The sequence below is a fragment of the Anas acuta genome, chromosome 3 (genome assembly GCF_963932015.1).
Source record: "Anas acuta chromosome 3, bAnaAcu1.1, whole genome shotgun sequence".
Taxonomy (NCBI): Eukaryota; Metazoa; Chordata; class Aves; order Anseriformes; family Anatidae; genus Anas; species Anas acuta.
In genome coordinates this window covers 2,271,901-2,289,390 of record NC_088981.1, presented here as the reverse complement: position 1 = coordinate 2,289,390, position 17,490 = coordinate 2,271,901, and the positions used below count along the sequence as shown (strand labels likewise).

The window sequence follows — 17,490 nt, the reverse complement described above, 5'->3', positions numbered from 1 at the left end:
TGCAATTTCTTGCAATTCCTCCTTCTCCTGGTTCTCTACTTTGCTATAATGATGCCTTTCAGCTCAGGCAGGTCATACTGCCTCTTACAGAAGCATCTATCATGCAGGCAAAATGTCCAAAATCAAAGTAATTGCATCCCAGTGCAGAAGTCGCCTGCAAAATGACCAGAGTGTGTCTGCCCATGTAATAGGATGAATATTGCAGGCACATGAGACCTGGGTTGTATGGCCTACATTTGCAGCTCAATTTCCCGCAATGGTCAGACCAAACCAAGTATCCAAGGCTGTGTAGTTTTTGTGCCCTTGTGTTCCAAGGGACTGACAAAGGACATTTGCTCTTACAGAATGAAGAAAGTAGGAGAGCATGTGATTCACTGATTTAGACCCTAAATAAATTTGACAGTGCCCTCCTCAGCTCCCTTAGGGATTCTGCTAACACAAAACACTACGATCAAATAGGACCAGCACTGCAGCAGCATATAAGGCACGGTAAGATAGAATCAAAACATATCTGAGCTTCTTTCACTAATAGGGTACACTTACTCAATAAGGATTTTAATGAAACTAGACAGAAGATTGTAAACCCAAGATATATAGATAGGGAAACAAGCTAGCGAGCAATTAAAACAAATAAACGGGCATATACTGTGAACATTGTCTCAAGCAAAGAAAACTGGGAAGTCATGCAGAAGTAAATCACACTAAGAAAATCAAGGAAAAAGAATGCAAATAAGTATTTAATAAACATAATGAATGTTTGTAAACAGTGAACAGACACTTAGTTTTTCAGGTTTAGTCCTCTACATGAATTCTTCTTGTGGGTCTGTATGACTGTAAGGAGACATCCTTCTATTCTTCTTGCCTGCTAAGGGCATGTGAGGCTTAAGTCTAAAACTTAGATGTAAACTCTCCTGTCTTGGTTTTTGTCTCTCTCTTTTGTATGTCTTACTGTGCTTTCCAGAATATGGGAATTGCCTGTAGGGACTGCTAAAATATAAATACTAATTTAAATTGGAATTCTTTAGAACATAAACGATTATTTTATGATCTCTGTGAGGAAACACCTGAGTATGGTCAAGAGGATATTAGGGCTTCTCCCTCCCAAAAGGTGGCCCAGCTGAGGTGAATTTACACTAATGCATGCAGTATGGATAACAAACAGGAGGAGCTGGAAGCCACCATGCTAGTAGGAAACTATGATGTAGTTGCCATCAACTACATGGAAACCTGGTGGGATGATTCCCATGACAATAGTCCACAGGATTTCCAAATACTATACTGTAGATCCCAAGTGTTTCAATCTAGATGGATTTATTGCTCTAAAATACCATTCTGTTTTCAGAGAGGTGTTCTCTTTTTTTTTTTTCCTATAAAGTAATACATGTGGATAATAGTACTCAGAAAACTGTAACTACAGTGCACATTTACACTGAGATCCATTCTTACCTGGTTGTTGCTAGCTTTTCTCCTTTTTTCCAGTCCCAAAACACAATGGCATGATTATCATCAAGCCCAACAGATGCCAAACATTTTCCATCAGCTGTACAAAAGCAACACTTAATGTTAAAGGTGCTAAGGTTTTAAGTGAAAATACAGCAAGCAACGAACACAACAAACATGCTACATAAATTGGTATTTTAGAATGTGAAAGAGACATATAGTACCAATACCCCCAGAAGTTATTCTTCACCTACAGTGTGTGATGGAGGGGACTGAGGGTGGTGAATGCCAAAAAGGTGTATTTATACTGTGCAGAGGGTATTTGAGACACATGCAGAGACAGATGCTTAGAGGGAGGCATCTACTTATTCTCTTGATGAGACACAAAAGCTGAAAATAAAGAATAAAAAAAGGAAGTAATAGGTTGACAGATTAGGATTCAGATTCACTGATGGCCTTGAGTTCCTAAAGTAGGCTACAAATAGAATTGTACAACTGCAAACAGAAAGACAGTCAACCTGCCAAACCTCTTCATATGACTGAAGTCTATACCTGCTGCAAATTTCATTTGAGTGGTGGACTCATGTTGTAATACTTTGCCCCCAAAAGTGTACCTAGTAGGTGATGACTTATCAGACTGAAATCCACAGATTTCACAGAAAACTCTCTTAATCCATGACCTAATCTTCCTCTTTTTAACTAAAGTGGCTTCAAATACAGTATCTCACTTTTCAGACAGAAAAGGTTGTGCTCTAAATCACAACTATATTTTCCTGCTCAATTTTTTAACTGGATGATTAACAGACAGCTGTTATTTTATAGAAAAGGCATCCTTATTGAAAAATGAATCCTTCCCAAAGGCAGGCAGAAAACTCTCCTGTATATATTTGATCAAACAAAACAATGAAAATCAATTTCATAAAGTCCAAGTACTCCAAAATCATGTTGTGTTTGAAATATTTCTGCTGAGATGATCATTCTTTTATTTTACTTGAAATGATGCCAAGAATTATTATTGTTGTATAATGACATGGATGGCTACAAGTTAATAGGAAATGTAATGAAACTATAAATATGATGAAAATTTGTAAGGCTAGAATTAACGGCTAGTTAACATCATAAGAAACAGCCCGAATGAGAGATGAGAGTAGAGAATTTCAAACATAATTCAAAAGTACCTAGGTATCTTTGCTATATGTATGAAATGATGATAAACAATACCATTGTTAACAAAATTTTAGAGCAAAATACTTTCATTAAACTAAAATAAATAAATAAATAAATAAACCTAATTGTTGAATTATGTAATAACATGATTTTCAGGCTGCAGCAGGAGCTGATCGCATGATTTTTTTTTACTGAAGAAAAAATCAAGTTGGAGGAAGTAGAGAGCTGGTGAGATGGCCAAAAGGCCGAAAGAGAGAATGAAAGCAATTATTTGACAACGTTACTTCTTCCAGAAAGTAACAGATGCTGAATACTCTGTCATTAAGCATATTTAACTTAAAGAATAGAAAACATTTGACTGGCACAAATGACTCTATTAGGCTGAGCAGATCCTCATATCTGGACTGAGCTCACAGTATTTAGCATCTTACATGACTGAGTTCTATCAGAAGCAAGCCAAGAAGGAGAAGGGAAATTACAGAGTTCACAATTGAATGAAATGGTCCTAGAAGGATGGAGTCTAAGTAGGCAGGAAGGAATGAAGATAAAAGACAGGACAGGACAGGAAAACAAAACTGAGTTTATAAAACAAATAATGAAAATAAAGATACAAGCAAGAAGACACAAAAAGTTAATGTGAAAAGAAATGAAAGTAAAGGGAACCGTAAAACCATTCTATAGAAGCTTTAGTGAGATAGAATTCTATGAAGATATCTGATATGTAAGGTAAATTTGCAGTAATACGTACTTTTTCTCTAAGAATGATACATTTGTATATTTCAATGACAATAAATATTTTTAAGGGTAACAATTATGTGAAGGGAAAATGGCTGACAAAACATTTATGGTAAGAATACAACTTTAACTTTACCCACTTGAACCATGAGGCTTGATGTATTAATATGGGCTATACATTATGATTAATATCCAATATTATAGACGTTAAATTTGCCACCAGGGGGCACAATCAAACATTGCATGAATACAATTATAATATTAAAATAGTGAGATCATCAGAATAGTCCTACAAAGTGATCCAGCTCTGTACTCTGACCAATAGTATGTGCTTTACAAAGTGAGTAAGGACAGAGAGAACTAGTAGTATAGAGTCAGCCACCAGATCAACTACAGCCAGAAACAACCTACCTTTGGAATCTAGGGCTTCTTTTTTTAAGCTTCAAGTAGTGTGACCTGAAACTAACTTGGAAATATCTTACTAACACAACAAAAACTGCCTTAACTGAGTCAAACTAGCACTCCGATCCTGTTATGAGGTACACATTTGTGCAACCATTTGTTCCTCTCAGTGTCAAGAAGATTAACTAAAGCCAGTTAGGAAATGGTGAGGCTCTATGTTTCAATATATGCTTTCTCAGGATCAGGTCCTAAAGCAATACTATAATGATACCAGCAACTGTTACTTTTTTAAAAAGCTTTATTATTTTTGTACAAATTTATGTCCAGAAGAGTCCAGCCTATTCTTTATGCTTTTATAAAGGTACATGGATAAAGGTACTTCTTCCATATATTCCTGTCTAATAAATGTGATCTATGTCATAACGAATTCTTACATTTCTGAGAGGAGAATATGAAACAGATTATGCTGAATTAAAGTCCATACAAAAATCAGAAAAGGATAGAACAGCTAAAGTAATGGGTTGGCGCATTATCTGTGAAAATTTATTTAAAATCTCCTTTATAGTTTGATGTAAGATGACTTTAGTCTAAAGGTAAACTGGATATACTGCACTAAGGGTCAGGTCCATGAGAGGAATTGAGCACATGAAGTGAACTGAAGTAGAATTTTAGAATTCTACTTAATTCCAAGATTGCAATCTTAAATTTTCTTACATGGCTGCTTTGCCACAGAGAACCAAAATGCCCTGTTTTTCTTGTCCTTTCTTTTCCTTTCCTTTCCAAGTTTGAGAATACTGAAGTGACGATGGTTGTATCTACATGCAATCCCAGACAAGCCACACTCTTGTCAAACTGAGCAATTTAGAACCTATTCCTGTTTAGCAGCATGCACAAATTAGACACAGTTTCATGAATTATCCATAAAGATTTTATCTGATAATACACAGCATTTGAAGTACTATACAAGCACTCTCTACAAGCTTTGGATGTGCAGGTAGCTAAAAGGAACCATAACAGTCACTGCTTAAACCCTGTGCTAGATCTGACTCTTTTGTGAAAATATAGTGCTTATAGATAATTAAAAAAAAAAAAAAAAAAAGCTTCTGTGCTATTTTCAGAAGGGAGTTAGGTTCATGTAAGTGTCCAAGTCACTTTTGAGACTGGAATTGAGACTCTTAGCAAGACTGAAAGCAGGAAAGAGCAGACCGGTACTCTAAGACTAGCATTCCTTTCTCTCTTTGTCTTTCATATATGAAGAATATATTGATGGACAAACAGGTATGAAATCTATTCATCTAACGTTTTTAGCTTTGCCCTACTATGATATATAGTGTTTTCTCTTACTGTGTAATGTTACAAGTGTTGGACCACTGCACCTTCAATGGCATGACACGCAGCATGGGAAACTATCCACTCTACTTTTAAAAAACAAAACGTCCTTTTACTTAAAGAGCAAAAGGGGGAATAGGTTTGTAAGCACTTTTCTAAAGACACGCATGTATGTATATCACCACCATATGGGTGATGTTTTTCAATGCTAAATATAGGAATTATCCTTTGATAACTGAGACAACTTAGGTCATCAGTCTCAGAAAGGCAACTATGAGAAAGAGCAGACAACTGTTCATATTTACTTCTGTAAACTCACTGAAAAATGTGGACATGGTTAGCAAATTAGAAGAATTGTATGACCCTATCGATCATAACGCCACCTCATTTCAAGTGATCGATCTGTCTGCTTTTAAATTGTTATGCCAACATGTATACAGCCATTTAAGTCCTAGCTGTACACTTGGTAATATGAATTAGACATCAAAAAATCAGTTAATGATTGATTGAGAAAAAGCCCCATGACTAACTTTACCACACAAAATTTATTTATCAAAACTATTAGCAGGCTTCTATATAAAATTTGTATTGGTTGCAAAATGGTCCTTTTACCCTTTTACACAAAGAAGAAAACTAACTGTCATAGCTATTCAAATTAAAATTTTATCATGAGGATTGCTTTTTAATTAATAATTTCAAGAAATGTACCTGAAAAATCCAGCGCACACACTCCTCTTTGATGCTGGCCTTTGAGCAACGATAAACACTTCAGCGTCTGTGTGTCCCAAACATGAATAGCAGCATCTCTCCCAACCTAAATCAGAGGGTTAATCAGAATATCTACTCATAAAAGTTGAAAGCACACCACTATCAGTAATTAGCATTATCTCATCTTCAAAACACTCCAGAAGTAACTACTTCTCTACTTGTCATGTTTTATCTTTTTCAAGGTCTCTTCTGCTTCACAACTCATTTCAGGCACGTTGGGGTGTAGAACTTTTAACATACTGTGTTCATGGAAAAGTATACGAAGAACCTTGTGAAAAGTTAACTACCCTGTCAGTTGTGGTATGAGAAACATTCCTGCCTCCATGTTGCAAACTGGAGCACAGGAGCAATCTGACTTAAAGATAGTTTTCCAAAAGAAATCACTCCTTTTGTCTTGTTCTTTTACCAGACCTTAAGTACCCCTTCATCCTTCTCTCTCAGGGATCCTAGCCTAATTAGAAACAATAGCTGACATAACCTCCCTCATCTCCTTTTTTTTCTTTACCTCTCTCCCATCCCTTCTTTACAAATCCATACATACATCTATACTCTACCCATACTCTATGTATCCATACATATAGTCCCCTTTCTCCCAGTTTGGCCCCACTCACTGACACTGAAAAGTTCTCACTGACTGGACACCTACAAACCACAAAACTCATGAAATTGGACATGAAAAAGTGAGCTTGGAAAGACACTGATAAGTATGGGTGTTCTTCAGTCCCCCTGGCATCAAAAGAACAAAAAAATATTTGACCTATTTCACTCTGTCTGAGGGAAGTCCCTTTCTCCCTAGCACATTTCTGTATTTCACATTCTGTAAAATTCTGCAAGAGTCTGAAATCTCTCACCCACGCATACTCTTGCAATCTTATTTCTACCTTCCCGGAAAAAAATAGAACCTTCTTGCTTACAATGCTATGCCCTTATGCTTCTGGGCTTCCTTCGTCCCAAAGGCCCATCTAGGCCACTAGCCTTGAAATCTCACCTTCCTGTAGTTCGTGTAACAAAATTTTCTGAATTTTCTGAACAATCTTCTTTCCTTCTAGTATTTCTTAATGGAATTCCAGCTATCAATTTAAATTCAACATCCTCAGTCAAGCTCTTTTAGCTTATCTGTCCTACCTCCAGTTCTCACCAACACAATGTCAGCTACTTTACCACTCAGACTGCGAGCATCCCTTTGTATTCAGATGCCCATCATCTTGCCCCATACAGCTATTCTGAGTCTAAATCTAAATCTGGCAACTTATTTGCAAAGAAAGTGTACAGCACCTGATTTTTCTCTGCAGTGAAATCACCAAATCTAATCCATTATCTTGATTAATAATAACAGCAGTGCTGGCTTCCACTGCAGACACTTTTCCACTCAAATTGCCATTTCATCATTTTCACTAAAATCTTTCCAGTAACTTCCTTTGAACTTTCACATCTTCATCGCTAATTCATAATGAAATCCACTGCATTTGTTTCTCCAGTATTCCGTCTTAAACAGCTGCTGGCCAGCTTCTGCTTAAACATTTCTAAACATTTTTTCTGTCACTCCATATCAGTAAGAAATCTTAATTTTTCATTTCAAAGCCTGCATTTTTCAAAATTGTTTAAGATTCAACTGTCTTCTGGTATCTATAAACAGCCTTATAATATTGCTACGACTAAGGCATTTGCTATACTGAGAAACTGCACCCACGACTACTTTTAACTGCTGTCTCTTCTTCCCTTACTCTTGCCATTCCCATGTGTTTTTATTTAAAAATATTGGCTTTTTTGGGAAAATCTATCAGGTATCAGTAGAGTGACCTACATAAAATATCTGAGTAAGGCTTGTGAATGATAAATACTGAGACTGACTAAGGAAGCATCAAGAACACCCAGCATGTGGATAGAATGCAGTTCCAGCACTTTACAGATGAAGGCAGAGGTTCAAAGTGAAAATAAAATAAAATAATTAAAAAACAAACAAACAAACATATTTTTTCTAATTATGAATTGGAAAAGATATTTATTTCCACGTTTTCGCAAAATTATCTCTTCTAAACACCTACCTGTCCAGTAGCAACATAGTCTTTCACTGGGTGAATGCATAGGCTGAGGATGTCATCATCATGACCAAGATACAGCCTTTGAGTGTGTTGTTGTCTATTATATACAACAGCTACAGCAGCAATATGATACACTACTTCTCCAGTCTGTGTGTAGAACAAGTTATTTCGACAGTCATAGCCCCTGTAACTGAGGTAAATATAAAACAAGTTAGATTTTGTTTAAAAAATATCCTGGTACTTTATGTAACAAATTGTGCAAATAATCTGTGCATTAACTTGAAAAGGGTACAGCTGGGGTATATGCCTTGCTGGCTCAAAAAAAAACAACACAGCACACAGGCAGAGAGAACCCACCAAAAGTAGGCATTCATAAATCTTCATGGTTTACTTTGCACCTAGCTCCTAAATTAACACTGATTTCACAGAAATAATATGTAATGCACATAAAATTATATTCAGGTAAGTTTTACAAGAACTTGGGTTCAAGCATAAATCTATCAGGCATTTTTAGAAATCATGGCAATCACAATCAACAAAGAATCTTTGCTCCAGAAAACATAAGGTGTAGTCAGTAGCTATTTAAAAGGTAATTCTGTAAAATGCAATGCTAAGGTATTATTTATTACATGGCTATAGCATTATAACCTTATCTTGTTCCTTAATAAATGCAACTGAAAGAAGCAAATCTATGGCTGATATTCCAAAAATTCCCCAGAGTAATGAAAAATAAATTAATTATGATTAAGCACTGAAAAATACTTTGCTAAATGCTCTGACATGAATTGATTGAAATTGTAAGGCTGTTTTCACAATCAGAAAAAAAAAGAAAACAACAAAAAAGTATGATTAAATATTACTCTACCCATGTATAAACTGCAATTTTAAACTGTCCTCAGGTGCTCGCTCTCTTTTAAGGAAGGGCACAGAATGGTTTTTCTCTTTACTTTGTTGTTTCAGCTGAGGTAGATCTTCTTTGTAAACCTGAATAATAATTGTTAAAGTTAATTGCACAGCTCTAGTTTTCTGAATATTTATATATATACAAGAAAGTCACTGTTTCAAGCAAGTATTACAACTTGATATACTGTTAATGTGATGTTCATCTGTTACAACAAAGAGCAAGTCATTATCCATCCCTGCAGAACTTCTGATAATAAATGTTTTCCAGATAGGAAAACATTTCATGTGCCCAGACACATGAGGGGCTCAGAACATCACTCTGGAGTAGCATCATAAGAACGTACTTTTTCTACAAGATGCCACTTAATGAAAAGGATTTAAAATACTGACAAACACTTTTTAAGTCTCTAAGTGTCTTTTTAACTTCATATGTATTTCAGTGTACACAGTCAAAGCTGGACATAATGAACTAATTCTAGCTAGGGATTATGGTGAAATACACACAAACCAACAGCACTTAAGTGATTTGCCATTGTGTCCAGAATCGTGAAGCAGAATTACAGCCCTATAGACAAAACTAAAGTCACAAATTACCATGCATCTACATTTTTCAGAAATTATGACATTCTTTGAGGATGCTGAAGATGTTTGAAGCCTCTTGAAAGCCGTGGCACTAAACAAAATCCATTATAACGCTGACATACAGCCTTATTGTTTGTTTTCTGTCCCCACATTTCTTTTTTTGTTTGCCTTTTTTTTCTCTTCCCCCAAAAGGACAATGAAAATTTCAACTCCACAGAAACATATGTGACTGCAGAGATAGAGTACCAGATATTTACAAGAACAACGTTCATATAACTTGAGATGGGTTTTTGATATGGTAGCTAAATAGAACCTTAACACATTTTGTCTGTCACTCATATGAAATGTATTTTGTCCTTAGTGTTCTCATCCATTTACCTCCTCAGTGAATGCTGCCAATGAAAAAGAATACCAGGAGTATCATTTTCTAATGCATCTGAATACGCAGAAGTCTTTACACTGCTTCAGCCACAAATTTTTTTAAAAAGAACAAATCCACTTCTCAAAATAAGATCCGTGTTTTTAAGTCTCCATGTGCTTTTGTAAATTAATTCCTCTAAAGAGTGATTTTCTTCTAAGTGCAGCTTATATGCTTGATGTTGTCTCACATTTCCTGTATAAATCCTATTTTAAGTTGCTTCTAGCTTTGTCATACATTAGCCTGTGTGAAATATTACAGTTTAACTGCCTAAAACTATTTTTTCCATTTTCAGGTTTTAATTCCAGACGTCCTTTTTGACACATAGACAGTGTGGAGGAGGATGATGTCTGATTTGAATTCAGAGGGAGAATCAGGAGGAGGAGGAGGAGGCTGGAACAAGCACTCCAGACAGACTTGGAGTAAATGAAATGGTGGAGAGAAAATTTGACAAACCTCTGCTTCACTTGGCAAGCAAAATAGATCTCTATAATAAACAGGTAGAATAAGCTGCTGTCTGAAGGACCTACATCACATAATACAGGATCTAGAAAGTGTGGTGAAAAGACAAAAGATAGCCCTTTTCCTAAAGTCTAGAATGTTAGAGGGTGACCCCATCAGCGCTCTAGAGAGCAGCTACATGCAGCCATGAAATCACTCAAACAAACTGGAAGCTCGTTGTGTATTTTGCATGCTTTGGCCACTTAGTCTGAGATTCTAGTTCTGGTCTGTGGAAATTTTGACCTTTCTCCATTGAAATTGATAAGGTAACATGTCAAGGCGATAATTAATAGTCTACTCACAATGATAATGACTCCTGAAAAATCAGGTCCCAAGTATTTTAAAATGGAAGCCAAAATCAGGAGAGCAAGCAAACCATTTGGTATGAATGTTTCCTTGTCTTCAAAACAAAGATAATAGCACCCTCCGACGTCACAGACTGATAAAAAGATCAGTGCTTACGAAGCACTTAGTAAATTCAGCCAAGACTCCTGATCACCAGACAAGCCTACAGTGACAATGCAGATCCAAGGTCAAGCTGACACATTGAGTCAGCAAGTCAGAATCTGGTCTGGAGACAGTAACCCGGGACAGCTACTATAACTGACTGCCAGAGCTCACAAAGCCACAGCCCAGTAGTTGCCAGACACTGGTAAATGTGATGTAGGAGGCCCTAAATCAAGCCAAGACCCAAGATCCAAGTCTGGATCAATTGGGGTACATGGTCAGGCCTTTATCAGAGTTGAAGGGTATTGGGAGACATCATTTATTCAAGATGAATAGAAATTGTTACGATATTTTTAAGGTATAGAAGCCACTATTTGAAACACGGAGCTCATATCAAAACAGGAAGAAGTTAAGCTATGTAACAGAACATTTTCATTAAGGACTGAGGTCGAGTGAATGGCAAACTCAGAAGTTGACAAATTATCAGGAGAGAGATCAACAGGAGTCCATCGAGAACGTAAGGGAAGCACCTGGAGCATGATTGCAAGAGATAGAGAACAGTGAGTTTTGTTTTTCTGTTGTTCACTGAGTAGAACTTGATACTTGAAGTGAAGATGCAACATTTTTGTTCAACTGTGTTAATGAAACAGGTTTTTATATAGAAACAGTACGTTGTTTCAACTTGGCAAATAAGTGGATCTGAATCAGACAATTCCAAACTCTTATTTGTTTCTCCTGTTAAGGAAAGTAATCAACAGGATTCTAAATAATACTTAATGACACTGGCCAAAGCAGAATCAGTTTCATGCACAGACAGAACATGAGCCAGGATAAATCATTCTATAAAGTTCAATTAAAATTTAACAGAATTCCAAACGCTTTAAAAATCAAAGCTAAAGGAATACTCATTGCATTTTTTTAAATTTTAATTAAAATAATAGAACATGTGTTATAAATCAACATCGAAAGATCAGGTTAAAGAGTGGAACGTCATACTACAGTTCCTGAAAAAAATCAATGCAGAAAAGACTGCTCATTTGATTTGTTTTTCTCTTGCATGGAAGCAATCTATTTTAATTTATCTAAGAAAGTAGTTGTATTGAAAACAGAAAGAAAATTCAGTGTATTAAGTGATCAGTAAAGACTGGGTTTACTTTGTTCTCATAAACTAGAGAGATTTTAATTCTTGGACATTTTGTCATTGGTAATAAAAATAATCTGTCATAAATAAATGTATTGTACAGGCTTCATATTCATTAAGAGGATTATTCTGCTTTGAATATGCAGAAGTCATAGGAAAACTCCATCATCTCTATTTTACAAATTAAATTTCTGAATCTGATTTGAACTGTCTTCATTAGCACACATCATAGGAATGGAAGTAGTGATAAGCTCTCACAAAATGTTTAACTTTGTGCTCTATATTTTCTTATTTCAATATATAATTATATATACACCAATGTATTTTTCTTCCAACCCTTTCAAATTCTCATCCACAGATAAATAAACTGGTTTTATTTATATTTATTGCATAATCAGCAGAATACTGTCAAAATAATCTTCTTACAGTAGGCTCATGAATTAGCTGCAAGCTTCTTTTACTCATCTTTACTGAATACTCATGATAACTTATCAGGCAATTGGCACAACGTATTAATTTCTACTCACCTGGCGATCATAGTTGATTTGAGCTTCCTGTTCAATGTCAGAATCTAACTCTGGCACATCAGATAAATCTGAATCTGACTCTTCACTGTAGGAATCAATGCCACCCTCTGCATAAAAATAATTCATATATAACAGACATCTAATTACAAGGAAATAGTATGTGATGTTTTTATTATAATTTAGACTATATGCAAACTAGTATTCAACAACTTTAGAAAAATAAGCAGCTTGTAAAAATCATATGGGCTGACTGAGTGCATCAGGTTTCATTTCTGTTTCTCCTATTTCAATGCCTGGGACGGGATGGTGGCAGAGGGAAAAAGAATAACTAAGTTGTTACTAGCACATTTCCATCATCTTAAAGAATGTGTTCTTAACAGGCACTGGAGTGAATACATACAGAAATGGTAAATAAAATCTTTCAGTGTGATCACTTTCCGTGTATAAAAAGATTTGCTATAACATAAGCATTTTACCAATTATGTAGGTAGAGTGAATTTTTGCCCTTGTGTTGAGGGCAATCAAATTTTCAGCAACTGCCATAGTTTGTATGGCTTTTGTAAAATATTTTAAATATCATGGATATAGCAGGAAAATCTATCACATATAATAAAAGAGTGAATTTGCATTGCAAATGTAAGTAACTCAATGTGTGCAGTCAGGCTTCTGAAGGCAAGTTAGATGGCTAATTCTGAAAACTGAATTTGATCTAGTTATCTCCGTCTAAGCTGTTTTTTTATACGCTTTGGCAAATACTACTTGTGTATTCCTAAACATACAACATAGCAGACTGCAGAAAGAAATGGTTGCCTGTAAGAAGTAAAACTGTCCCAGACATACTGAGTCGATGTCATTCCATGGAATTGCAATAAAAAAAATGTTTTTCTGCTAAGTCAATAAAAGCTTTTGTATAATTGCTGCATTCTCTGTTATCGTATTTAATAAATAATTTAGAAGAGATCACTTTTACCTTGTGGAGCTGTTTCGAGGATGCCATTTGTTATCCCTTCAGGGATAAATCGCCACTGAAAGACAGAGTGATCAGCACCTCCAGTACTTAAAACCCACTGAAAGTCATGGGACCATCGGACATTCGTTACATGTGCTGAATGGCCAACATATTTTCTAAATTTAGCTCCTAAAGTGAAAAATAGAACTGTTAATATGTAAGAAGAAAAACAAAATTAACATGGTAACTAATGAAGGCAGGCTTTCCAACTGAAACTGAAAAGAAAGCTACAAAAAATACTTAAATGTCTGTTTTGATATTGTGATGCTAATTATAATTTTAATATAAAATATATGTTATAAAATAACAATATGGTCACTTCAGTTTTCAGAAAAATACTTAAATCTTGGCAGGAGGTAGTAGCTACAGATAGGGTTAAATTTTCATCTTTATGGACATTAATACTGGTATGAATTATAAAAATAAACTACATACATTTATTCAAATGCACTATCAAAAAATAATACTTATATAATATCAACTTAAACACTGAAGATCACAGAAAGCCAAAAGGTTATTATATTTAGTTTTATTGGCTTTATGTGTGGTACAGTGCAATTAACGAGGAAACAACCTATGTTAAAAAATTCACAGCCTACTACAAATATGAAGTAAATAGCTCACACAGAGCTACGCTGACACATACTAATAGACAGTGAAGCCCTACTGGTTTCTGAAATTATTACTGGCATAAATTTGGATGACAATATAGTATTAGCGTAAGCACATGCTAAACTAGATATTCTGAACAAGTACATACACACTGACAGGAAATTGCTAGATACAAAGCGGGTTAAAATCTCATAATTATGTCCAATAATACTAATGTGAATTGTACTCACACTAACTTGAGTTATACACCTGAATTTAAAGTCTCTCTCAGAAAATACACTGATACGGCATTAAACAAACATCACATTCTTCAGAAATACAAAATACTGTCTTACCTTTCTTTAGGCATGGAAATCTGAACAACTTAACCAGTCCAAAATCATCTCCAGTCACCAACACTGAGCTATTGTAGTTTCCATCCACAGAGTTGACGTCTGTAACGTTTGTATATTTTGGCCAAATACCATTTACTTCAGATCCTATCACACAGGTCCATGAGGCCCAATGAATTCCTTTGATCTCATCTTTGCTAGTTAGATGCTTCCCAGCTGAAAATACAGAAGTGAATATTCTGTTTAATCATTTGTTTTTCAGTAAATAGCATTTCCTTCAGTACACTTATCTGTATATTCTTCTTTGTATTATTTTTTTTTTAACATCAATAAATTACAAAGATTCTCCATTTTCTTTAAATGAGTATACTTAAAATTTGAATATTTGCTCAGTCAATCATTTTGTGGTACTTTGTGGTACTTCTGGTACTTTTCATTTACAGAGACTGCTTCGCAGTTGACTAGATATACTCTGACTTCGTGATAAATTTGAGCGCTATTTATGTAAGGAAATATTTTTAATGTTTTGCATGTACTTGAAGAATGAGCACAACTGGGGAAATAACTAGCCGATGAATATGTTCATTGTCTGTTTCATGACGTAAGTAATGTTATTTTTAGTATCAATATGAATATAACAGCAACAAAGAACAGAAAGTGACTGTAGCATCATGCTGAAAAGCAAAGTACTGTGCAAGAAAAAGCATTATTACAAAAAAAAATGAATAGTTGGAATTATCAATTTAGCAATTCTATAGAACAAGCAAAATTGAACATTTTCTTTAGATATATTAAAACATTTCAAGAGACATCAACTAAAAAGAAACCAGAATCTCATTTTAAAATTTGACAGAACTGCTGTGAAATTTGAACAGGGTCAGGTTTAGATTCAGCATTTGATCCAAGCTTATTTAGGTAGGCCTTAGGAAATTTACAGGCACTATTGGAAGATAACTAATTTTAGCTTTTTGTTTCGATTTCATAACGGCTAAATATAGAAAGCACCTTTAACTTTAATTCTTGAATGACACAAAGCTATTAGAGATACACATCCCAGTCTAACCAGATTTTCTTGGTTAGACTACTCCAGGTTTTTTAATCCAAATGTTTATCAAACACAGTTGCAGATTCATTCTAAATATGCAATAGATTTACTTAATTTAATATGCCTTGGAGTTTATCTATGTGCTACTCATTAATGTCATCAGAAACACCATAATTTCTTAAAGTCCACAGAGAGAAAAGTAAAGGGAAGATGCAAGTTTGGAAACTTTAAGTGAATCCAACTTGATCTAAACTGTCCAAATTTAAATTATCACAGTAATGATAATGAAATAAGGCTTAAACAACACTTTGATTACTTTTGATGGTGATATTATTTCAACCCAGCGTCAATGGAAATTCAGATTTTGACTGAAACTGAGTATTTGCTAGGAGCCAGAAGATATGGCCACTGTCAGCTAAATTCATAATTAACCTCCAAATAAGTTTGGATAAGAAAAATATGATTTAGATTCCCTACACAAGAGGGTTGCCAAAGTAGGTCAGATGAGAACAAAATCTTACTCCTAAGGCTCTCTTCTGCTGACACTTTTATCTAAATATTAGAAAGCATTCTCAATTATGAATTATAATAAATCATTTATCATACTGTTGTAGATGAATTACAAATATTTTTACAGGACAATCACAGAATCATAAAATCATAGAAAGGTTTGGGTTGGAAGGGACCTTAGAGGTCATCTAATTCCAACCCAATCACCCTCAGAAGTGACAAGTTGGATTGCGAGGAAATTGTACAGGGTATATATATATTACCACAGTTGAGGTCCCAAAAAAAAAAATAGTGTGTAAGTATATTTGGTACTTTTTTTTTTTTTTCTCCTGGTGATGTGAATATAAATCTTGCCCTACAATGCAGACAGTTTTTACTTAACCACAGCTGAAGGTGGGTATATACTGTGAATGCTGATTTTAAAAATGAACTACAGTATTTATGTAAGTTCCAGTCAAGCAGCTCTGCTTGCAGATGTACTGTTTATGTCATATTTTTGTTGTTCTCTTCAAACTAACACTGAAGTTTGTTTGTTCATACCACATTCATACTTGTAAACTTACAAGGCATCTTGTAGAACAGTCTGTCTCCTGCACCATCGTTGGTTTGCAAGAATTTACTATCCACAGACCAGTCAATGTGAGTAATAAAACTAGAAGATTTGTTGCATTCTCCTATTTTTTTGTATCGCTGAGCAACCGCATAGATATCCACTGGACCATCGTTTGAACCCACAGCAAGGTAAGAGCCATCTGGTGAAAATTTCATTTCATGGATTACTTCTTTTCGGTCTTTAATATGAACTACCTCTGTCATGTCTCTGCAAGAACCAATTGTGAAAATATGAACTGTAAACTAGTGGAAGTACAACCCACAAATATTTAAGACAAATATGAAGACAAATGCACTGAATACCTTGTACAACAAGAAACAGTTTTAACAAAGCAATCCTTTTTTTTTTTCAGAAGCTCCTATTGGTTTCATTGGCTATAAGAATGTTTTAAAAACAAAAAATAGAAACAACTTTACCCATCAATGATACTCTTCATTCTACTCACCTAATGCTAGCTGTAAAACAGTTAGCTGTCTAGTCTAAACTAGACCAGACTTATTTTTTTTTTATATTGTAAATAAAAAAAAGAGTTCCACCTTAAGAGTGATTACTGCACCTCACAAGACCGTATTTGAATGGCCTGTGGGAGATACCCATTTCTCTACACTGTCTCTTCTGGGGAGGCAGACAGTTTATAGTTATGGCAAAAAATTAGGATGGTAAAGTTAGATATGACTACTCCCCCGTACTATGACCAGTTAGCTACATCTTTTGGGGATCCAGCAGCCCTCTCTGTCTGCAATGGAAAAAGAAAAATTAAAAAAATTGTAAGTTCTGCCTTATTGCTAAAAACTGGCAACCTAACTATTCCATAGTAGTAAATATTGCTACTGAGACGGGCAGTGAGTTCTTTATATTATTCCATAGATTTAGATCTTTCATGTCCGAGGACTCGGAAGGAGATCAGAAAGATTCATTCACTGAGCCCATACAATTGAAAAAATAAATAAATAAATAAGCCAACAAA

At 35.0% G+C, this 17,490-nt stretch overlaps 1 protein-coding gene across 5 annotated transcripts in view; it reads right to left on the bottom strand.

Annotated features, from left to right (window-relative positions):
• The window catches only part of EML6 (EMAP like 6), a 122,802-nt gene that overhangs the window by 41,259 nt on the left and 64,053 nt on the right, over positions 1-17,490 (bottom strand). For all 5 annotated transcript variants that reach the window (XR_011094312.1, XR_011094311.1, XM_068675255.1 and 2 more), the window contains exons 9-16: positions 16,474-16,730; positions 14,359-14,571; positions 13,373-13,540; positions 12,403-12,509; positions 8,749-8,867; positions 7,887-8,073; positions 5,782-5,887; positions 1,447-1,540 (exon numbers count right to left, since the gene is read on the bottom strand). Coding sequence is in view for 3 of the 5 variants with exons in the window: in XM_068675255.1 (XP_068531356.1) it covers positions 1,447-1,540; positions 5,782-5,887; positions 7,887-8,073; positions 8,749-8,867; positions 12,403-12,509; positions 13,373-13,540; positions 14,359-14,571; positions 16,474-16,730 (1,251 nt within the window). In the remaining 2 variants the exon portion in view is untranslated. The remainder of the gene's footprint in view (positions 1-1,446; positions 1,541-5,781; positions 5,888-7,886; positions 8,074-8,748; positions 8,868-12,402; positions 12,510-13,372; positions 13,541-14,358; positions 14,572-16,473; positions 16,731-17,490) is intronic.